Source organism: Enhydra lutris, unplaced genomic scaffold (assembly GCF_002288905.1).
Source record: "Enhydra lutris kenyoni isolate GAN:26980312 unplaced genomic scaffold, ASM228890v2 scaffoldscaffold37, whole genome shotgun sequence".
NCBI lineage: Eukaryota > Metazoa > Chordata > Mammalia > Carnivora > Mustelidae > Enhydra > Enhydra lutris.
In genome coordinates this window covers 25550655-25575827 of record NW_019154121.1, presented here as the reverse complement: position 1 = coordinate 25575827, position 25173 = coordinate 25550655, and the positions used below count along the sequence as shown (strand labels likewise).

Here is a 25173-nt window from a genome sequence, read left to right as displayed (position 1 = left end):
CACTGCTGACTCCCCCTCTGGGGGCACAGTGGCTTTCCAGCCCCTGGAGGAAAGAGGGTCGCAGCATTCTACTGTGGGACCCTTCCTGCGGGGCCAGGAGGGGAGGGAGGAGTACACCAGTACCTCGGTGATCACACAAACCCTGAAGAACGGCGGGGCCTCAGTATCGGCTTCTTTTATATACAATGAAGCCAAGGCATGAGGGGCTGTAGCAGTAGGTTTTAGGAAGGACAGCCATTCGGACTCTTTGTGGATTCTCGGTCAAGCAGGCTCTCGATCATCATTGTCAGATAATTATCTAAGAACAGATCCGGTGGTCCGCTCCCCGATGGGAAAATGCAGCCAGAACACCACACACAACTGGGGTGGGACTCCCGCGCTCGGGGCGGCTGGCAGGTGCTCCCACTGAGCCGCCCGAGAACTTTCCATCTCAGCACGCAGACCACGTGGCTATGCACGCCCGCCCTTCGCTCCCGTGTGGAGAGAATCAAGGGCAGAGCAGAGATCAGGCACCGTGAGCTCGGCCTCCTGGAGATCCCGCACATCTCGAACAGGGGTCAGAAAACGAGAGCCTACGGGCCAAACCCCGTCTGGCGGTAAAATTTCACCGGACCACGGCGACACTCGCCTGTGCAGAAGCGGTCACGGGCTGCTCTGTTCACGGCAGAGCCCAGCGGCTGCAGCGGAGACCAGGGAGCGAGCACGAAGGCCAAGCTTCTTGCTACCTGACCCTTGACGGAATGGGTTTGCTGGTTCCTCACCTAGGTCCCTCCTCACAGTGAGAAGTGCAGGATACCTGTCTTCCCGAGGAAGAGAACCCAAAAGCCACTTACACTAGAACTTCACTGCAATCACTGAGCACAGAAATTCTGATCTCAGCTTCCGTTGTCTCAGAGGGACCTCCTCCACTAGGAACTCGAAAGCTGTACTGGAGATCGTTAGAGAGTATTCCAGATGTGAAAAAGCAAACATCTAAAATTTGGAAATTTGGGACACCTGGGTGGCTCAGTCAGTTAAGCTGCTGCTTTTGGCTCAGGTCATGATCTCAGGGTCCTGGGATGGAGTCCCGCATCGGGCTCCTTGCTCGGCGGAGAGCCTGCTTCTCTCTCTGCCTCTGCCTGCCTCTCTGCCTACTTGTGATTTCTCTCTCTCTGACAAATTAATAAATAAATAAAATCTTTAAAAAAATTGGCAAATCTAGTAACAGTTGTTTCTTGAACACGTCTTTTCTCACTGACACAGGACTGCGGCTCTCACTAGACACACGCAGACGTGCTGGGGGACTGCTCAGGGCCCAGAAGTCGCGTGGCTATTTCCATCCTCAGAGCAGCAGAGAGAACACGAAGCCATGATGCTCAGATGAATTTATAAAAGCTGCTCGGGGCCCCGGGAGAAACACCGGCACCTGCCCGGATGGTAGAGGACAACAGGGCCCGAGAGGTAACCTGTGCAGAAGCTGCCTATGTGAGAAAGGAGAGCTCACTGGAGCGGTGGGGACTGTTCTCACTTCGGTCACCGCACGTGCCACCGTTAACTTACCTTCTTCATATATTCAGTAACTGGGTTCTGCTGTAAGAATTCAGTGCTCTCCCTGGTATAGAATCTCTCTGTGTCAGCCAAAAACTGAGATTCAAAGGACTCTTTATACACTGTCAGCGTAGGGCCCTTGGCAAACGCATCATCTTCATTCAGTCCCAATTCCACTAGAAACAAAGAGGAACTATATTTCAATTACCCCAGTTTTTATTATATTTTACCCAATATACCCACGTGTGTAGCATTCAGTGTAAGTTTATAAGGTGAACGGACAATGACAAGGCTGAAGGTCAATCTCTTGCTCACTGGTACTCAAGTGCACTGTTCCCGTGAAAGAGAAAAAGACACAAAATCCAAGACATGAAAGCAGGTAATTCTGACCCACGGCCAAGCATGCTTCAGTTATCATGCAGTGCATTTAAAAAAACTCTTGCATTTCTAAACGCTTAAAAATAATAAACATGACATTTATTTTTAACTGAAGCATAACTGCCGAACAGCCTCCTGGTTTCCGGGCTCCGTCACAGCAAGCTGGTATTTGGGTACAAGACAGTCCCCACAGTTAAGTCTAGTCCCCATCTGTCCCTCGAAGAGTCATTACAATATTACTGCTTCTCCCCATGCTGCACCTTATCCCCCCCCCCCCCCGACTTAGTTTATAACGAGACGTTTATAGCTCCTAATCCCCTTCACCAATTTCACCTGCTCCCTAAAAAGGTCTTAACTTGCAGAGAAATACGATGCCACCTAAGTTTTTAAAACACTGCCTTAGCTTGCTGGTTTCTCAATCTCCATTTTTCAACCCGATAGAGACTCTGGTTATCACCCGTTAATGACACTCAGCTACATCATATATACAGTAGCTCAATGCGAGCCCAGAAAATAACTCAAATGTCTAATTCCTCAAAGTTCCCTTAAGGTACAAAGATCAAACAATTCTTATGATGGGTAAAAGTGAACAGAATCACACTAACTTAGAGAGAATTCCGACTGCCCTGTAACTGCAAACAATATTCTTAATCTACTGAAGTGTCTGCAGGTGAACCCGGCAGAACACCATTACGGCCGCCACTGGGTACAAAAACTCTGGCCACACTGAAGGGAGACTGTTTACCGTAAGACTGTACAACTCCACTTATCAGTCTTGTATTGATGGTTTCACCGTTTCTCTCCTTTTCGATCAGTTTTAAAACAGCATTCGTTACCTTCGGGAAGAACAAAGAAAAAGAGACATGTAGGTCCTAGACTACAGGATGCGGATTCCTACCCATCTCTCAGCCTGAGCTCACCAGACAGTGCAAGATGGAAGATACTCGCAGGATGCGCTAAAGGAAGGGGAGACAATGGCCAAGGAGCAAACCTGCAAGGGATTTTTTTTTTTTTTTTAAAGATTTATTTATGACAGAGAGAGAGAGATCACAAGTAGGCAGAGAGGCAGGCAGAGAGAGGGGTGGAAGCAGGCTCCCCGCTGAGCAGAGAGCCCAATGCGGGGCTCGATCCCAGGACCCTGAGACCATGACCTGAGCTGAAGGCAGAGGCTTTAACCCACTGAGCCACCCAGGCGCCCCCCTGGGAGGGATTTTGAAAGGAGAACAGCACACGCTCACCCCAAGTACGTACCTGCTTGTTCAGCGGCCTGAATAGACAGTCTCTCCAAGTCACCAATGCAAGCTGCGCGACAATAAAACAGAGAAGCGTAAAACGTCCATACTTTTACCACTTTTTTTTAGGACGGAAGACACAAGAATCCGCCTGAATCTCACTGATCCATATTTCTCGACTACAACTGGGCACAAATCGATCACAAAACGAGAGCCACTCTCTCGAGTTCACGACTTCAGGAAGTTATCAGAGTACAGATGTTTTTTAGCTCACACTATAATAATTAAGATAAAAAGAAAATCTGGATTTTAGGAGAAGATACATATCAGCTTACAGGACAACAGTGGAGTCAACCTCTAACACTGTTCCCTGATCTAACACACTGAATGAAGATAATCCCTTTTATCATAGTTTCCTAATAGTAAAATAAGTAACAGACCAAGTTTTGTATCTTAATTGTGGTGATTTATGTTGCCCGGATGCATACAACCGAAAATGCACCAAAATTACAAAGAGGTAATTCATTATACACAAATTACTCAGATTTCCCATTTTACTTGTATTTGTGTGTGTGTGTGTGGGGGGGGGTTCTTTAATGAAGTTTTTAAACTTTCCACAGAGGTAATACCAGAAAATCACTAGTAAAAATCACTATAAAATGTCCCCCCAAGAGAGAAATGTTGTAATTCGTTCCCAATTTGTAAGCTGTTTGTTAAGAGGGGTACTTCTCAGAGTAAAATTCACATTTACAAGGTTTAGGACTCAAAACAAACTGAGGAACTCACACGTAAATGCTTTCAGTCTCGTTCTCCCCAAATTTAACCACAGATAAAGCTGGGTTTACAGAAGATCTGTATTTCAGTAACGATTATATGTAATTTAATCAATATAACGAACTGAGTGATATTTCTACGACACGAGAAAAGACAGTATGAGAGCAGTATTTAAGAGAAAGCTGTTTTTTAATTTATTATATTAAAAAATTTTAATTCCAGGACAGTTAACCGAGTTATACTGGTTTCCGGGGTCCAGCAATCCTACACATCATTCCCTGCCCGTTGCAGCGAGCGCATGGAGTGCTTCCCTGTTGTCCCCTTGCTTCCACCCACCCTCCCTCCTGGTAACCATCAGCTTGTCCTCTATAGGGAAAACTCTGGTTTTTGGTCTGTCTCTTTTCCTTGGTCTGTTTCTTAAGTTCCACATATGAGTGAGACCATATGGTGTTTGTCTTTCTCTGACTGGCTGATTTTGCTTAGCGTAATTCTCTTCAGAGCCATCCATGTTGCTGCCAATGGCGAGATTTCATTCTAAGAGAAACTATTTAGTATGAATACATACTTGTGTAATATTAGCACAAAAATAAGACTTCAGAATTATTTAAAACTATGATATCCAAAAAGATGCTGGAAAGGAAGAGGCTCGTTTTTCAGGAGAAATGCAACCCGGGGCAATTATCCGGAAAATACATTTCTCCCTGGTCAAGTTCTCTGTCGCTCTCCTTTCTCGACTCTTCAGACTTGTTCGATGCAGGAGTGTGGCAGGAGGGAAAAGGCGATGTCATGGCTGTGAACTCCTAGTGAAGGCATTCTACACCTTCAAAAGTAACTTTTTTCCAAACATTTTTCTAAATGAAGACAGCCTTAGACAGCTCTAATTCAACTCTGGATGATTTGTCATTTGGACGGAAGAAGGAAGAAGAGTTGGCAAGGTAAGAAAGAAAGGCCAGCGGTACACCAGAGAGAGATCAGAGGAAGAGTGTCAGGGAAAAAATCTTGCTCAATCACTTTAATGTATCAATAATGAAATTAATTCATGTCTTCTGGTGGACATGAAAGGAAGACAACTTTCTACAATTAAAAAGGAAGAATTAGGAGAAAAAAAGTCAAACTATATTTTTTGACAAATCATCCCCACCTTTTGGAACTTCTTGAAGATACAATGAGAGATCACTGTGCCTCCTGGTTCCACGGCTGATGCTTAAACTTTAAATGAACTCATCAGGTTCACTGGAAGAGCACACAGAGGAAATTCTGCTTCTAGACAGGGATATTAATCGGCCTCTGCTACAATGTATGGCTGCCCATTATATTACCAAATGGTAACTACAGGATTTAAGGATGTAGGAAGTATGAATTTTCAAAGTAAATAAAAAAATAAAAGCAGTCCAATCTTGAGGTATACTTATACTTCCACTTTCTTTAATCGTTCTTGAATATGGTACACAAAAATCTAAGTTATAATGATTTTTAGGAGTCTGTGATGTTATTGCAGGGTACACACGGTGTTTCGGGTCAATATGGGATCCAAGAGGAAATCAACCCAAATCACGCTGATTCCTACACCGACAACTTTTTGGTCTCAAGAAAGCATTTGCAAATGGAAAAGAAAAGGGCAAAGACAAACGGCTTGAATCAAAACACTAAACCTAGAAAGTTTTGTGCAAACTATACAACCAAGTATCTTTACGAAGTAACAGTTTGGCAGAGAATATGAACTCTGTAAGTCGTAAGAGTGTCACGCATCTATGATACATCATGTTTTCCTCTTATTAAATTGTTGATAGTGAAGCAATAAGGTACGGTATTATACCAACATTCTCGGATATGGAGAGAACCTCATTGTGCAGAACTTGACATCTTCATACCACTGGTCCGAGGAGAGTATAGCGTGTGCATCGGACAGCCTGTTCTGAACAGACGGCCTGTGCTGCGGTCGAGTCCTCCCCTTCACCGCGTTCTGACACTGGTGCTCCCACCTGACTGCACGTCAGACGGAGTGCGAGGGCCTGCGACCACACACTGCTGGGCCCCAGTCATCTGAGTTTCTAACAAGTTCTCAGGGGTCCGAGATGTGGCAGGTTCGGCGACCACATTTTGGAAACCTATGGGCCTAGAACAAGCTTCCCTGACTGAAGAAACGTGATAACGAAGATGATTTAATCGTGTGAACTCTGCCTTTTCAAAATCTATTTTCATGGGATCTAAAAGAAACCTTCAGTTTCCGGTCATATTGTTCATATTATTTTGTAAAGTGAGAGGGTAGGAGGACCTCTCCCAGGACAGTCCTCTCCTTGAACAGTTTCTTAAACCCCAAGACCCCAAGGGCCGATCTGTGAGGCCTGGGTTTCGGGCCGGGGCTGCGTTTGCCGGACGTGGGCAGCGCGTGGGAGGCCAGTGCTAAAACTGGGACAGTGCCAGGCTGCACCGGATGGCTGGTCAAACAACTACAGAAGAAACTTGTTATCAGCCCATGCATCCTTCCCCTTTCCTGCCCCCAAGATATTTAAGGGTCATTTATTGATAAATTAAAGTAGAAGGAATTAGCCTACTATACTGAAAAGGGCTTCACATTTGCCTAGATTCCCCTACTGATAGGATCTGGTATCACTAAGAAAATACACATGTGAAAAGTGTTTAAAAAATACGTATTTCTTACAGAATAGATCTCATAGATTCCTTTTCGTCCCTCATCACATTCACGGCGAACCCAATGTCTGTTGAGGTAGGCACAAATTCCATTCAGCACTTTGCTTGAAAATCGATAATCCTCCCACTGCTGCGTGTAGAACTTGAGGACACTCTCATCCATCAAATCTTCTCCATCCTAAAAACAAGTTCACTCAAGCTCTTAATTTGTCACACGATAAAGACAAAAATTAACTAAAACAAATCTACTGCAGTAAAATACATTGATGTGTTTGGTTTTAGATGAGCTTTTTGTTTTGTATACAAAAACATGCTCATTAATACCAACTCTCACCAGACCACAGCTTGTGAGAATCAGACTAGAGAATTTTTTTTCTGATGAAACAGTTTAAAGAGTGAATTTTAATAAAATTTTTTTCAAAGTGCAACTTTTCCATTGTGGTATTAAATATGCATATATACTCAAAGAAGCTGGAATATTTATTTATTTAGAACCTTGAACTGTTAGAATGAGAGTAATTTGTTTTTTTTAACAAGCAAGGAATTCACCTCAAAATCACCCCTATTTTTGATATTTTCTATTAAAAATTAAAATGTCCTATGACCACAGGGCTAATACTACTGGATTTTTTTTAATGCCTCTTTTTCCTTCATTAAATTTTATCTAAAAACGATACATGTATAGTTTTTGTAGTAATCTGTCACATTTCTGTAAAAATAAAGTAAGTATAATGGTGCAATATTTCTTCCTCTTTAGCAAGACCTCAAGGGGAAAATGTTCATTTATCAAAATTATTTTTACCAAGATTTCCACAACTTAAACCACAAATTTTTATGTAAAGGACCAACTTGACATTTTTTTTTCAGGTATTAACGACATCCACAAGGTAAAGCCTATCTTTGGAAAACTGCACGTTCCATGCAGTGTCCCTGACAGATCCTGCGGCAGAAAAGCAGCAGCCGAGGAGGGAGGAAGCCCCGCCGGGGACTAAGGCCCCGGGCAAGCCGCCCCCTTTGCTCACCTCATCTTCAGCTGGACTGTAAGAAGCCCAAGTGCCACAAACATGTGGTACACGCGTGATCCCACAAGCCGCGCAAAAACCTGACGGCATCTTGATACACCCACGTTTTTGTTCATTTATATTTAAATAAAGGAACTATAAAATGTAAAGCTGAGCCCCTCTGGATTATGGTACATGACCTTTCCTTAAAAATGCAAAGATATCACTGATACGGCCCGGCCACCAATACTCTCATACAACACGCTACGCTACTACTCCTCACTTCAATGCTGAAGAATAACTCATTCCAGTGTGAGCTTCACCAAGCGTTGTGAATAAAAATAAGGACATAGTGGGTTTGGCAGGACATCAGAAACACTGTTTCAGGAACATGAAAATTTTAGTCACAATTTGTGGTCAATCAACTATGGCCTGTTAGAATGATACTAAGTTTCCAATTACCTTGTAAAATGTATTAGGAAAACAATTTTGAAGCATGCTGAAATGTTTGCCTAATACCTGTGTAAATAAAAAAGTCTTTAAAGGATATACACGGAGCACAAATTTGCCAGGGCAGAAGGTGGAGAGGTCTTCACTCTCTCTACGTGATACGGGCAGCACCAGCTGAAGGGGCCACTTGCCCATCCTGGGGCTGGATGGAAGGCACCACACTGCCTTTGTCAGAGAGGATGGAGAAGGCAGAAGAGGAAGGGGAAAAAACTCCCACCACTGCCTGAGCAATGGCCTGGAGCGGGAGGAACCTATACTCAAAGGCCACAGATATTCGTAGAAAAACCCATCCTAGCCAAGAGCACGATTTCACTGTGGTTTTGAAATATACTACATGACCTTGTGCAAAAGGCAAGGTCACATGGGAAAAATGTGATTTCCGAAGGCTGGATAATCTTATGATCATTTATACATTTGTATACAAAATTTATACATTTGTATACAAAACACACTGGGTTCAAAATACAACATTAGTCATCTGAATTCATAATTATATGCCTGAAATTAGAAGATTCATCAATTTCTAACAACCAAATATAAAATGGTTAGTAATTTAAGGAACGTACTACTATGGTATAGCTATCAAAAACTTCTCATTAACAAATTAAAAAAACAGAAAAGGGCTTATGAAAGTTTCACCTTCACAACAGGTAAAAGACTAAGCAATAGCAAAACACCTTCATGCACACATCAATGCTGGAAACAATGAACACGAACAGTGCAAGATTCAGCATTCACTCGTTAGAATCATCACTTCACTACTACTTTTTCATGTTCTATTATAAAATGGTCAGCATGTATGTTAAACATCTTACCTTAAGAAGATTTGTCAAGTAATTCTTCAAAAATTCTTTAAGTCGTTTGTATAATTCCAAGCCAACAAACTGAGCTCCCCCAGGCGTCTGTCCCTTTTTCGATTTGGAAGGAGGGACGCCAGCCCCTCGGGCTTGGTTTGACTGGTGAACACTCGTGCAGTAGTTATAAACATGACTTGGAGAAAAGTTAAGGAAGTCAACACACATCATTAATGTCAACAATGATTAATACTGCAATACTTTTAAAGAAAATATATTTATACCAATATTTCCCATCTATCAACACAAATCTGTTAAAACTAGAGTGAAAAAAGATTCCATTCAACACCATAAAGCTGAAGTCAATTAGCATTTCTGCAGGCCCAGGGAGCAGCCTGCTGAGAACGATGGAATGTTCTGAGGAAGGCTGCCGAAGAAACGTAGGACTTTCTAATCACATAACGTGATTGACCTTATGGGATATTGTCCTGAGAGTGTATCAGAAGGCATGAGAAGAACTGGCAATTGGTACAAAGCTTCCAAATGAGAGAAAAAAAAGCAATTATCACCTTCAAGAAAAACAAAAAGCTATAACCACAGTATTATGATGCTTAGCTGTATTTCTAGAAGCATACATTTTAATTCTCAAAATAACTACAACTTTACTTTAAAATTATTTATAAATGAATTTAAAGCTATACTTTGCAGACGAAGGGCAAAACGCAAAAGAAATGGCAGTGCAAGAGACGACTTATTACTACCGAAAGTCGCGGGTGTGTAAAACCGGCCAATCACAGAGAGCAGGGCTCCTGCCCGGCTAAGAGGGTTGGAGATGCGGGAATCAGAGAAGACACTGCTAGAGACAGCAAGCAGCTGTGGGGGGCCGCTAAGCATGGGAGACAGGACGGCTAAGGCAGAGAACCACTGTACTTGTAACCTTTCATACTATCTCAGTTTGCCAGCATGTAGTACTTCTGGGCTGAAGCTAACTGAATGATTTAGGAAGAAAAATCCGTAAGGCAAAATATTCTGACCCATTTGTTTCAAGTCAGTGGATAAAGATAGAAGAGATTTCAAAGAATATCCCATACTCCAAAATACATCACAAATAGATTAAGAATGAAAATATACAAACCGAAACCATAAAACAAAATATACACAGACATTTGATCTCAGATTGGGGAAGGCTTTTCTAAGCAAAGTCATCAAAGCTCTGAAATTCTGAAAATATTTCAGAAAAAGTGATCTTCAATGAGTGACTATCTTTAACCAATTAAAATAATTAAAAAGTGTGAAAAAGTTAACCTCCATAGGAACATAGGCAGGGTAAACCAAAAGAAAATCCCAAAGCTGAAAAATATATATTAATGGCCAAGGGTCTAAACAAAACAAAAAAACAAAACAAAACAAAACAAAAAAACCTTCAACCTCAGCAGTAATCAAAGAACTATGCCTTAAAACAACGAATCATTTTATTAAATGTTTCAAATGTACAAGAATGGCAGATTTTAACACAGGGTGATCTCTCATAAAACTCATGATCCAGTCTGGACAAATCTCATATTCCCACGCCTGTCTCATTCTACCTACATCCCTCCTCAACTTTTTAGGAAATTAAATAGAGCAGATTTGCAGCAGACCTGCCTCACAGTCCTCCCGAATGCCATTTCTCCTCCTCTCCCTTGGGGCAAACAGCCCCATCATGTGGTGCCTGGCATTCCTGTGAAGGTCTTCAGAGCTTGCTGCGAAACGATGCAAGAAACCGCTTTTCCACCTGTACTCAAACATCAGATACAGTAAGATCCACAAGAAATTATCCATCTTCCTGTCCACGGACCCTACCAGTGATCACTTGGGTTCCAACTTGGGGTATTTACAAACAAAGCTGCAGAGAACAGTACTAGCAAGTTCCCTCACATACATGTTCGAGTTTCTTATAGCACAGAATCGGCAGGTGACAGGAGAGGGCCACCACGCACTCGAGGACACTTTGACAGATGTGCTCTACAAGCCACCAGGCAGCCACCGGCAGTGCACGCATTTCACTGCCTACCTCCAAATCGTGGCCTGTCCCGGTTTTCATCAGCATTTGTCTGATTGCAGGGAGACTAAGCAGCTTAGGAATTTATCATTTTCATTTTCCCCCCTGTATATTCTCTGTCCTATCCTTCATAATATTTTCAAAAACAGAGTCTGCTCAGACATTGATGATGACTGTATAACACGATACAATCCCTTTGGAAAAAAGGGGCAGTTTCTTCTACAAACGGTGGTAGATGCGTGGAGCAGCATACCGCTCAGCGGTGTAAAAAAATGCATCATGCATCAAGTCTTAAAAACATGTCAAAGGGAAAAAGCCAGATATGCATGGTTCCATTGACAGGAGGTTCTCAAACAGGCAAAAGTCATCTATTGATAGAAATGAGGAGTGATTTCTTCTTCCCTGGAGGGCAAAGACTGACCACTTCTGTACCTTGAGTAAAATACTGTTTACCTGGGTGTATATTCATGTCAAAAAAATTTAAAAAAAATTCAAACTATCTCCCCCTTAAGATCAGTGCAACACAGTATGTGAATTTTGCCTGAAAAACTTTAAAAATGTAAGCACGTAATAAGTGTTACAAACTACTGTATACCGAAGTATATAGTGAAAATCCTTGCTTTATCAATTACGTAGTCGTTACGATCTTCTCATAGTTTGTAGCCTAACATTTTTTTAAAGGAAAGCACCATATAAAGAGAAATTCTTATTTGCCATCATCAAATTTTCACAAATTTTCTCTTATGGCTTACACTTTCTTAGGTAGGAAATCCTCTTCTCTGCTAAGGCGCTAGGACCAGTACATTTTCTTCTATAGCTGATTTTGCACTGAGATTTCTAGTCTACCTAAAGTAAAACTGTGCATGAGGAAGAAATATAAGTGTATGTTTCTCTGCAGGGATATGCAACGGTTCACAAACCATGTATGACATCATCTATCCTTTCCCCACTCTGGGTACTGCTGCTTCTAGAAAACTGTCCACTTCAGTGAAATTTTCAACTATCCTGCCCACTTGTCCAGTCTCTTTTATAAAACCTGTTCTGTGATGTACTTATTTTAAATGTTTTTATGATGAATCATGCAGAAAACCAGTTTGGGGGTTATTTTATTACTCTTTTTAATGTACTTCTTTATATTATTCTCTAAAAATCCTTGTTCTGGTGGTGTTAGCTTTGTAGTCTTTGTTCTTTTTAATAGAAGCATTTAAAACTTCAGATTTTTTTTCTTCTTCACATCATCTGGTCCTATATGTATGGGTTTTCCTTACTGTTCAGTTATATTTTCTCTCTTTCATTATTAGTTCTCTTAAGAGTTATTTAGGATTTTTTAGATTTCCAAAGTGACCTCTTTTAACTTCTAAACAAACCCCTTAATTTCATCTTAGAATTAATCAGATAATGTTATTTCTTTGATAGTTTTTAAAAATGTGATAAGACCTATAGCTGACTGTGATTTCCTTTACATGTGCTTGAAAGGAATTCCCATTCTCTAGCTTTTGGGTACAGGGAACCATTAGAACAAGTTGGTCAACTGTTTTTCAAATCTTAGTGATTTGTCTGTTTATTAGTTACTGAGAATTTTTTAACAGGTATCTCTCTAATTACAGATTTGCTAGTTTCTCTTATATGTCTCTAAAATACATCACATATTTTGAGGCTGTTAACAAATATATAAACTTTGAATAATATCACTGATAACTCATTCTTTTTATCACTAGGAGGTAACTGTGTTTACTCTTCACAATAGTGCCTTAGAAAATCCACTGGACCAGATGTTAGTACGCTTACTCCTATCTCTGGTTAGAATTTACCTCAAATATATTTGTTCCACTTCATTTGCAACTTTTACATCTCTGTGCCTTGGCATGTCTATTGCAAACCACAGCAAAATGCAGTCTTGGAAAAAAAAAATGGTGGAAGTCTAACAGTCTCTGATGGGTAAGTCTGGTTTTATCATAACACCAAAATATAAATAGACTTTCACATATTGTTTTATGCATTGCTATCTGGATTTTTACTGTCCTGTTTGTTTGTTTGTATTTTTTGTTTTCTTTTCTTTCTGTTGGATTGATGGATCCCTTAATCTGCTCTAGTTTTTTACATCATTCTGGAGTTAATGCACTTTATTTGGTTATCTTGAAATCTGACATGCATTCTTTGCCTTTCACCAGTTCTGGAAAATTCTTGGGTTGCCATCTCTTGAAATACTTCTGTTCCCATATTTTCTAATATATGTATGTCAAACATTTTCATGTCAACTTCTGTATCTCAATTCATGTCTTCAGTTCTGTTCCACCACGTTATCTTTGCTCAAACTTTCTACTTTTTCTTGATTTTCCATCTAGTTAAGTGATTCTGAAAGAATCTGTGTCAAATTTGCTGTCTACTTATAAACATTTTATTTTACAACTCTAGAAGTTTCTGGGTCCCATCCTCCCACCCCTTGGTTTCTAGTTTCTTTTTAAAGTCTGTTTTCTTTCTCCTGTTTTATTCCTTTGCATTTTTGATTCTTTTATGTAACCACTTTTCACGTTCTTAGGGGCACCTTCTGAAGATGCTTTTGTTTGACATTCTTGGGCTCTCATTCTGCTGTTCCTTCTGTGTGACTTGTTCTCACGGAATCTCTCCTCTGCTCTGTAACCTTCATTTCCAAGCGGGGAAATCCCTCCCAAAGCTGGTAATACAAACTCAAACCCAAGGTAACAAATTCTCCAGACATTCCCCACTCCCCCGACACCCACAACTTGGCTGGAACTACTTTCTAGCTGCCTCCAGGGCAGAGTGAGTCCATTACTTTTCCAGTTCACCTTGTTACTGAAGATCTCCATGGAAACAGCAGCTTCACCCTTCCTTGCCCGGGTACAAGCCTTTGCCTCCTTTTCTGTGTGGCCTCTGTCGTCCACCACCCCACCCCTGGCTGGTGCCCAAATCCTCATACAGGCACACAGACACTCCTAATTTTGACCTAGCACCCATTTCTAGGTGTCTGGGTCCAAGGAATTTTTTTTTCCTCCCTTTTTTTTTTTTAAGATTCTGTCCATTCACCTGCGAGAGACACAGGCAGTGAGACGCCCGCACACGCAGGGAGCGGCAAGCAGGAGGAGAGGGAGAAGCAGACTCCCTGGTGAGCAGAGAGCCTGCCCTGTAGGGCTGGATCCCAAGACCCTGGGATCATGACCGGAGCCAGAAGCAGATGCTTAACTGACTGAGCCACCCAGGACTCCTCCAAGAAATTTTTTCCCCCCTAAGAAACTCCTTAGGTTACCTTGTTCACACGGACTTGTATTTCATGGCAATATATGCATCTCCAGCTATTAAATTAACAAAGGCCTTTTAAAAGAACAAGCCCAATGACAGCTAAAGTGCAGGAAAATGGGAGCTTCAGAACGTACACAATTACGATTTTTCTGGAATAAAATTTGGAAATATTCAAAAGCCTTAAAGTGCATTACTTTGATACAGCAATTATATTCATAAGCATTTATCATGGAGAAATTATCACAGAAGCATAAAAATACTTAGCTAGTGAACTACACAGTATTGCTCACAATGGCAAAAACCTTATGTATCATTATTTTAAGTACCACTAAGAAAATGCTGTCAATTATTTTATATTTAAAGATTAGCTGTTTAGACTTAAACAGATTTATCCTAACACTCTTTGTAAGTAAAGTTAAATGAATTGAGACATTCCCGAAAGCTTTCCCAGTCTCATTCCGCTGAGTCCCTCTTAAGCAGGTCTGTGTTTCCCACGTAGCACCATCCTCTGGCTCACCGAGGATGTGCGCACGGCCTACGAGCTGTCCACAGAGGAACCAAGGACTTCCGCACTTCCTTCTCACCTGCTCCCACCCACTTTGTAAGTTTTGGCCCTAAGCTTGCTTCACATTGAAAGTTTCATTCAGGGGCGCCTGGGTGGCTCCGTCGGTTGAGTGTCTGTCTGCCTTTGGCTCAGGTCGCGATCCCAGGGTCCTGGAATCCAGCCCCATGTTGGGCTCCGTGCTCAGTGGGAAATCTGCTTTTCCCTCTCCCTGCTTGTGCGTTCTCCCCTCTCCCTCAAATAAATGTACAAAATTTTTAAAAATTCTTAAAAGGTTTTTTCAGGATTGATTCTTCACAAAGTCCGTAATGGTCTGCGGACAGAGCGACGTGTAGCCGAGTCCGCAGGTGCCCGTAACGATCTCTGTATCATGACGGCCACCCGGCCAACTACGGTACCGGGCCACCCACACGAGGACGCACTTAAAAAATAAATAAATAAATAAAAACCCAAATCTAGAATCAATGAACTGTGGTACATTCACAGACCGATATTAAAATATGTTAAAAAGATGCCAATAGATGAAAGAGCAGCTTAGAATGACGGCATCTCAGTCTGGTCCCGTCAGACACAGAGATAAAAGGTGATGCATCCATTTGGACCTTTTTTTTTTAAGTTTTTATTTAAATAATCTCTGCACCGAATGTGGGGCCTGAACTCATGACCCTGAAAGGTAAATAAAAACTTCTAGGCACAGATTTCTTTCTCCTTCACCAAGTACCCTTGCCAGAGGAAAGGCCAGCGCGCTGAAAACACTCCCCCCGCCCCCACCATTCCGTCCTCCCAGCCTCACCTCCTCAAAGAGGACCTGGACCCAAGGCAAGGAACCTGGGCCTCATGGAACAAGCCAAAAGGCACCATTGCAGTGGAAAGGAAACCTCTTTTAAAGTTTCTACCCAGTTTAACTCCACATTCATTCCCAAATTAGGATGACCCTCCCCATTGCCCAGTCAGCGTGGACAGCAGTCAGGAGAGGCTGGATGGTAGTGGTTAGGGTTCCTGCCCATTCAAACTCGAGTTTTCTTCTAACAATGTATATCTAAGTTAGACAAGAAATGCAGAAAAACGTAATAAAAAGCAAGAGTGTTATGTCTCACCATCCCCCACCCACAGTGGCAACTACTCCTGAGTTTTTTTTCGATTCAGAGGATGACTTGTCCAGGCAGAATCGGATGCCTGTCATCTTCTCTGACCGATCAGCCTTTGCGCAGTCACTGAAATCCCGCCGGCAGAAAACACGGCGCAGTGCAGCCCCCCACCCTGATCCGCCTTCATCCCAGTACTCACGTCACCGTGGACCCTGTATTAGTCTATGCGGAAACTTTAAGTTATACTTTAACCTTCGTCCTGAGGCTAGTACCAGTGTAATACCGAACAGCATTTTGGGCGAAGAGACACTACGAACTGGAAGAAATATAAAACCAACCTTCTGAAGACACCAGAGAACAAACAAAAGAAGTTTATATGGACGGGCATCCTAGTCATGGAAGAAGGGAATGGCACAATCCAATTTTGTTGGTATGAAAAAACAAAACAAGGAAATGAGACCCACTCTCAAGAGATCACTGAAAGACCAACCTAGAGATAACCCAAATGTTGGGGTCAGGAGATAACACAGAGCCCCAACAGCTACAATCCAGAAGATAAGGGGAAACACCTATAGAATTGAGTGAACACTAACTGCAGTAAAATATAGGAACTACGAAAAAATTCTAGAATTGAATGTTTTTACATATATATATATATATATATATATATATATACACACACACACATATATATATATATATTTTTTTTTTTAAAGATTTTATTTATTTGACAGAGTGAGACCCAGTGAGAGAGGGAACGCAAGCAGGAGGAGTGGGAGAAGGAGAAGCAGGCTTCCTGCCGAGCAGGGAACCTGATGCGGGGCTCGATCCCAGGACCCTGGGATCAGGACTGGAGCCAAAGGCAGCCGATTAATGACTGAGCCACCCAGGCGCCCCTGAATGTTATATTATCTAGAATAAATTATTTACTAGATGGGCTTGAGAGCAGAATGGCGTTAAGACATTATCTTGAGAGCAGAATGGCGATGAGACATTATCTTTTGTTGGTACAAAGACACCAACAAAAATGATAAATTCTGAAGTAGAGAGAAAGAAAACGAAAATAAACTGCTGAAAACCAAAGGGGAGAAAAAAACGCTTGAAGGCCGACAGGAAAAAGTTACCACTGAGTTTTCATCAAAAATGAGAAAGGCCAGAAGACATAGTCGTCACATCTCCTTTAAATGTTGAAAGAAAGAAAAAAGAAACACCTATCAATCCAAAATTTTTTTCCCAGTAAAAACATTCTCCAAAAATGAAGGCGAAATAAAGGTATTTTCGTATAAAATAAAACTAAGAGACTTCACATAGTACACACTTGCATTTCAAGGGAAAGAGAATACTACATGAAACTTTAGAAACAGTAAGTATCTGGTAAGTATAAAAGACTATTTTTCTTAATTCTTTAAAATACAAAGGACAGGGGCACCTGGGTGGCTCAGTTGCTAAGTGTCTGCCTTTGGCTCAGATCATGATCCCAGAGTCCTGGGATCGAGCCCCGTTTTGGGCTCCCTGCTCAGCGGGAAGCCTGCTTCTCCCTCTCCCACTCCCCCCTTCCTTGTGTTCCCTCTCCTGCTGTGTCTCTGTCAAATAAATAAATCTTTGAAAAAATAAAATACAAAGGATAGTTTAAAACAAAAACTTACAATACTGTCTTGTGGGTTTTAAAGCATATGTAGATGTGACAAAAAAGATGTAACTCTACAGTTACAAGGTTTCTATATTCTCTGGCCTCCTACAATATTAACTCTAAATATAGTGCCCCACAGAACAATAATGAGAGGGTTAAGGGTGCTGACCCTCCAGGCAGTCAAAAATCCATATACAACTTCTGATTCCCCCAAATGTAACTACAGTCTAGTGTTGACCAGAGTATTACTGAAAACATAAACAATTAGCACACATTTTGCATGTTACATGTTTTATATGCTGTATTCTTACAATAAGCAAGCTAGAGAAAAGGAAATCCAAAAAAAGAGAAACTACACTGAAATACTGTATTTATTGGGAAAAAAAAATCTGAGTGTAAGTTGACCCACATAGTGCAAACCCATGTTATTCAAGAGCCAATGTGGTTTAAAAAAAAAAAAAAGTATGTTGTAATCCCTAAAGTAGTAACACATACACACAACCTCAGAGGAATAGCGAAAAAGCCAACAGACACATTAACAACTTAGACACTTAGCAACTGAGCCACCCAGGTGCCCCTGTCCTTTGTATTTTAAAGAATTAAGAAAAATAGTCTTTTATACTCACCAGATGCTTACTGTTTCTAAGGTTTCATGCAGTATTAATTCTCTTCCCCTTGAAATGCAAGTGTGTACTATGTAAAGTCTCTTATGCAATTTGAAGCAATTTCAAATAACCCAAAAGAAGGGAGGTAAGTAGGGACAAAGAAATTTTTTAAAGAGCAGGAAAAATAAAAAACAAAAAACGGCAGACCTAAAAATCAACCTGTTAATACTTACAATAAATAGAGTAAAACCTACAATCCAAAGACAGGGATGACTGGAAGGAACAAACAGTAGGACCACTCTATATGCGGTTACAAGAGATATACGGTAAGACACAGGGAGGCTGACATAAACAGGTGGGAAAATGGGCATGAGAAGGCTGAAGAGATGTAACAGTACCAGACAAAACAGACTTCAAGGAAATACCAGCAGAGATAAGACAGACATTTCATAATAATAAAAGGGTCAATTTATTAGAAAGACGATCATAAATGTGTATTCTCCTCACAGAGCTTCAAAATACATAAAGCAGAATCTGGCGTAATACTTGCCACCGCAGATTTCAAGCTGCTAACATGACCGGACTGAGAAGGGCACAGTTCTCTCCCGCAGGCTGAAACGATCCTGCTCTGGCACACCATAGTCTACACCCAATGAATCCATATCGTTTTCAACAACAGTCCAAGATAATGTTCATCAAATAAGGCTATTTTCTGGGCCCTTAAAATGGCCCTTGATACACTGTAAAGGACTGATACCAGACAGAGTTTGTTCTCTGACCAAAATGGAATTAAATTTGACATCAGTTAACAATGAGCTGCCCTGGAAAAACACAACTATTTCCCACTAAACAACATTTCTATATAAGATTCAAAAAAGAAATAACAAGGAAAATTATAAAATGTTTAGAATTAAATAATGAAAAGAAAACAACAGAATTTGTGGTACAAAGATAAAAACTCTATTGAGAAATTTATACCTTCAAATGCTTACACTAGGAAAGGGAGGAGGACATTATGGCAACACTCCCTGAATTGACAGACACAGCCCAGGCAATCCCCATCAGCATCCCAGTTGGTTTCTTTGTAGGAAGTGACAAGCTGATTCTAAAATTCATATGGAACTGTAAGGAAACCCAGAACAGTCTTGAAAAAACATAGCTGGGAGTATTCATACTTCAAGATTTCAAAACTTTCTGTGAACCACAGTCATCAAGACAGAGAGGTACTGGCAAAGGATAAGCATTTTGATCAGAACACAGAATCCAGAAATAATCCATGCGTGTGTGGACAATGACTTTTAACAAAGGTGCCAAGACCTGTCATTGGGGGAAAACGGGCTTTCAACGACTGGTGCTGGGACAGCTAAGATAGACACATGCAAATGAATGAATTTTTGACCCTGTACCTCACACCAAAGAAACGCAAAATGAATCAAAGGCCTAAACGTGAACACTAAAACTACAAACCATGTAGAAGAAAATGTAAGACTAAATTATGACCTTGGATTTAACAAAGGATTCTTAGACATAACAACAAAAGGATAAGCAACCAAAGGGGGGTGGGAAACAATGAATTGGACTTCATCAATATTTAAAACTTTTGCATCAAAGAACAATCAAGAAAATGAAAAGTCAATCCACAGAATGGGAGAAGATATTTGTAAGTCATATATCTGATAAAATATTTGTGTTTAGTATAAAAAACCCTTACAAGTCAATAAAAAGACAAACCAATTTAAAAAAGGGCAAAGGATCTTAACTGACATTGTTTTAAGCAAGGTATAAAAACCACCAATAGACATACCATTAGTCATCAGGGAAACAAATCAAAACCACAGTAACACTTCATACCCATCAGGATGGCTAGAATCAAACCCATAATACCAAGTGCTGGTCAGGATGTGGGCAAACTGGAACCCTCACACACAGCTGGTGGGAAAGCAAAACAGTACCGCCACTTCGGAAAACAGTTATGCAAGATGGTTAAATCTGGAGCTACCGTGTGACCCAGAAATTCCATTTCTGGCCATCTACCCAACAGTATGAAGACATACGTGCATACAAACACTTGTTCCCAGGTATTTCGAGCAGCACTGTTCACAACAGCAAAGAGGCAGAAACAACCGAAATGTCCATCAACTGACGGATGAGCAAAATGGGTTTGCACTTGGTGTAGTACCGTATGGCCACAAACATGAATGAAATATTGATAAATGCCACGACACAGGTGAAGCTGGAAAACGTTATGGTAAACAAGCAGTCACAGAAGAGCACGGACATTAGTCTGCTGAGGAGGTCATAACCGAATACCACAGACCGGGGGAGCTTAAACAACTGAAATTTAATTTCTTACAGTTCTGGAGGCTGGAAATCCAAGATCAAGGCTCCATCAGGATTGGTTCCTGGTGAGATCGCTCTTCCTGGCTCGTAGATGGCCACCCTTGCCCTGTCTCCTGTCTCCATGGCCTTTCCTGTTTCTGCTTGGAGACAGCACTCTCTGGGGTCTCTTCCTCCTGAGGACACCAACCTTAAGGGCTCTGGGCCCACCTTAGGATTTCATTTACTCCCCCAAAGGCCCAAACTTCAAATATCATAAAGCTGAGGTTAGAGCTTCAACACGTGAATTTGGAAGATATACAATTCTGCGCATAAAACCACGTATTATATGATTGCATTTATCCAAAATGTTCAGAATAGACAAATCTATTACGACAGATTTAGAGACAGAAAACTAGGAGTGGAAAGAGTAAGGGGATGGTAGCTAAAGGGTATAGGGTCTATGAGGTAATGGAAATGGTTCTAAAACTTTCTGTAGTGACAGTTAAGCACACTCGAATATATTTAAAACCCCTGAAAAACCACTTAAATGGATGAATTGTAAGGCATGTGAATTATTATCTCAATAAAATCATTATTAAAAAATTCAATCCAATCTTAACCTGGGCAGTTTCCAGAAGAAGCCGACAAACTAAATGTAAGATTTATAGAGAAATGCGAAGGACCTACAATAACCGATACAGGGGGAGACAAAGTTGAAAGACTTCTACTACCCGACTTCTAAGAATTTTCGTGATGCGACAGTAATCAAGAAGCAAAAAATGAAGATAGCAATATGCCACATGAACATAGATGCAAAAATATTTCACAAAACACAAACCAAGTAGTAAGATAGCATTCCTTTAAGATGGATATACAGATCAACGAAACACAATTCTAGAAACACAACCACACTTACACTAACACTTTAACAAAGGCCCCAAAGCAATCTACTGGGGACAAGTCTTTTCAACAAATGAGGCTGAAATAGAAATGGATGTCCATGGGGTGGAAAAATTAACCTCAAGCCTATCTCACATGATATACAAAAGTTAACTCAGGATGGATTACAGACCTAAATGTAAAAGCCCAAACCATGAGGCTTTATGAGGAAAACCCATTATCTTTGTGACCTAGGGGAAGGCTTCTTATAGGTCGCAGAAAGCAGTAAGTGTCCACAAAAAAAAACAAAAAAAAAAAAAATTAAATTAGATTTCCTCAAAATAAAGAAACATTTGCTCATCCAAAGACACACCATTAAGAAAAGGAATAGCAAGCCTTGGACTGGGAGAACCATTAGCAAAACCTATGTGACAAGACACTGGTCCCTTAAATACAGAAAGAACCCCTACAACTCAATGATGGCCTACAAAGGAAAAGGACGCTGGAATATGGGGATCTTCTGTCACTGCGCCCCTGCGAAGAGTTGCCTGGGGATTTGGGTATGTCCCATATGCACCTCCTGGTAATTTAAAGCTGGATTTCTTCATTCCCAGTACCCCTGGTCTTAATTCTGGCAACATTCACGATGGGTCCCTGGTCTTCCAGCTCCAACACAGACAGGCTGCGCTCTAGACCAACTGGACAATACTACTTCTGGAACTTCATGCTGCTCCCTTAAATTCAGTCCACAGGCATGGTTATCTCTTAATTCTCTGTATATAGAGATTTCCTAATTTTGTTCCCGGTACTGCTCTTCTCATTATCTTGGGCATTAGAGATTTGGCATAGTCAGTTCTGAGAAATGATTTTATATTCTCTTTATAGAAAGATATTACAAATTTTTAAAAAAATATCACCTGTTTTTCTCCAGAATTTCTAACAGTCAGACATTAGGCCTCCTAGGTAGTTCTCAGTCTCCAAAGCTTCGTGTCCTTTTATTTTAATTTTTGCTATTCTTCTAGCTCTATTACTTTTCTTTTTAAAATCTGAGTTATCATCTGAACCATGAGTTTTTTCTTCATGGCATCTTGTTCCTAATTTACTACTGTAAGAAGAAGCTTCTTCTATCTGAAACTGCTGACTTCTAAACATTTTCTTCTGTTCCCTGTATTATCAGCTTTTTCCTGTTCCCTTTTGTTCCATGTTTGTTGATCCTGTTCTTTCACAGAACAACTCCTCCTTTGTACTCATCCCGGTAGGTGCTGAAACCCCAACTGGAAACGGCACTGGCCTGCGTGAGACTGGAGGGCCATAGCGGGAGAGCGGCCACCTCACGGCTGCCTCCTCGCAGGCCAATAAATGGGTCTGCTTTTCAGGGCTGTTCATTCTTCCATAGAGCTGCCTGGTCTCCAGCTTTGCCACTAGGATTTTGATATGGAACCGGGGCCTCATCACTCTAGATGCTTCCTGTCGTAGCCAGTGTTGCTAGTTCCTACTTAGGCCAACCTCTAAGGCTCCTGTCTTCTGAGATGGTCCCATTCCATGTATTCTAAATACATGGTCTGTACTTGGGAGTAGAGGGAGATGATGGGCTTTTAATTTTACAGATTTGGGATCTCTCCGTCATCTCCCAAGCACTGGCCTGTCTCACACTACCTCCTGCCACACCAGAGGCTTCAGATCCTGAGCCTTTCCAGTCCTGCAGCAACAGTGGCTTTCCTGCCATGTCTGCCTCTGCGTACCCTCTAAACCAAGGCTTCCTATATCCTCAGAATCCGTAGGCTGCCTCCATCTGCCTTTCAACTTCCAAATATTTTTTTTTCCTTTTTCGTGTTTTTATTTAAATTCCAGTTAGTTAACATACAGTGTAATAGTTTCAAGTGTAGAATTTAGTGCTTAACTTACATACAACACCCAGGACTCATCACCTTAAGTCCTCTTTTCTTATTTTCCCCCTCAAAAAAAAAATCTGTTCAATTCTCACCTATGGTGTTTATTCTCTTCCATCCTTCATCTTCATTGATCTTAAAATTCTTTAACTATCGTTTTAGTGATGTCATGAATGGAAAAGTCAAAACGTAATTTTCGTCTGTAACCAGAAGCCCAGAAATTGGCTCCTTTTGTTTCCTATTTCTATTGCTACTACCACAGTTCAGAACTCATGCAATATCCCACATGGATTACTGCTATTAAGACCCAGCTGGTCTCTTGCTGCCTGTGATTTCTTGTTTTAATCCCATACTGTTTCCAGATCAAGCCTCCTAAAATCTGTTGATATCATGTCACTGATTCTCAAATCATATACCCAATCTGTATGAACCTCCACTTTCAAAAACAAAATAAAGTACAAACTCACATGGTTTTCAAGGTTTACTAAAATGTGGCATCAACCTTTTATCCAAGCCAGTTAACTAAACGATTCATATAGTTTTTTTTTTTTTTTTAAGATTTTATTCGCTTGACAGAGAGAGACACAGTGAGAGACGGAACACAAGTAGGGCGAGTGGGAGAGGGAGAAGCAGACTCCCTGCCGAGCAGGGAGCCTGATGCGGGGTTCAATCCCCAGACTCCAGGATCATGACCTGAGCCAAAGGCAGATGCTCAACTCACTGAGCCACCCAGGCGCCCCATCTAGTTATTTTTATATTATAATTCAAGCTAACCAATGCCATGTCCTCTACAAGTGCTACTTCCCGCTTTCTCATTCATCTTTCTCCCTCCAACCAAAATTGGCAAGAACTTTGTCCCTTCTTTTCTCTGTATCTATGGTCATCCTCTGAAGTCCACTGAAATTGTACTGGTTCATGGAACTCTCCAACCTTGCCAGAGTCAAAATATCTCTCCCTCCTATCTCCTATGCAGTATTACCTGTCCGTACTACTCATTATAGACTTTGTAATTAACAAAATGAGACCATCAAAATATCCTATCATAAATATTCCATCACACACACCCCATGTGCACCAACACATCATCTTCCACTTCATCAGGCACCTGAAATTGATTATAAGAATACCTGAAACATAACAGAAAAATTAAAAAAAAAAAAAAAGCCAGAATATCTACAGAACAGGAAGATAAAATAGGATACAAAATCGTAATGTCTTAGCCAGAATCCTAAAATTTACCTAAACAATGCAACCTGCATATGAATTACAGAAAAAAAAAAAATGTATTACCTATCTGGAGGGCTATCTGCCAAAAGCAATTTTGCTTTTGTATTACCTTCAGCATTTCTAACAGCATTCAGGTAACACAACCAACTGCTCGGCTGAGTCCTCATTCTGACTGATGTACAAATATTATCAGAGAAGCTGAGGAAAAGAACAATAAATTTTTCCATTGTCTCTAACAAAGATGCTTGTCTCTAGATGACACAAGAACAGCTACGAGTGGTTAGCTATAAGCTCGAAATGGGGTGTAGTCAGGAGACCATCTCTGTTCCCTCACAGGGATGGTTCAGAGCAAGTTCTCTGTAAGGATCAATTACCAGGGAACCATTTGCATTAAAAAAAAAACAAAACCAAAAACCTACAGATGCATGTTTACTTACACTTGAGGATGTGTTTGTGTTAAAGGTGACTTTTAATATAAACATCCATTTTCTGTGTGTTTGTATGTGTGTGTACACGCGTGACTGTGTGCAGGTAACACACAGAGAGATGTGCCCAAGAAAGCAGCTACAGGGACCACTGGTGTGCCCAGACTCTAATCAAAGGTGGAGGGAAAGGAGATGTACTTTTCACCACGTGCTTTTTTGGACTTCTAAATTTTACAAAAGGACTACTGATCTGAAAAACAAAAATTCCAATTTAAAAAGCCCCCCAACAGATCTTCTCTTGGGTTCATGTAGTTTTTCCTACAGGTGGATGTGATCCCCACAGCAAGTGGCGGTGTCCAATTGCGGAAGAGTTCAGTCTAAA

General features: G+C 41.0%; 1 protein-coding gene across 1 annotated transcript in view; it reads right to left on the bottom strand.

Moving 5' to 3' along the window:
• The window catches only part of LOC111154336 (cullin 1), a 103212-nt gene that overhangs the window by 29649 nt on the left and 48390 nt on the right, over positions 1 to 25173 (bottom strand). The window contains exons 3-7 of the mRNA XM_022513884.1: positions 8890 to 9064; positions 6574 to 6741; positions 3157 to 3207; positions 2651 to 2741; positions 1540 to 1703 (exon numbers count right to left, since the gene is read on the bottom strand). Coding sequence (XP_022369592.1) covers positions 1540 to 1703; positions 2651 to 2741; positions 3157 to 3207; positions 6574 to 6741; positions 8890 to 9064 — 649 coding nt within the window. The remainder of the gene's footprint in view (positions 1 to 1539; positions 1704 to 2650; positions 2742 to 3156; positions 3208 to 6573; positions 6742 to 8889; positions 9065 to 25173) is intronic.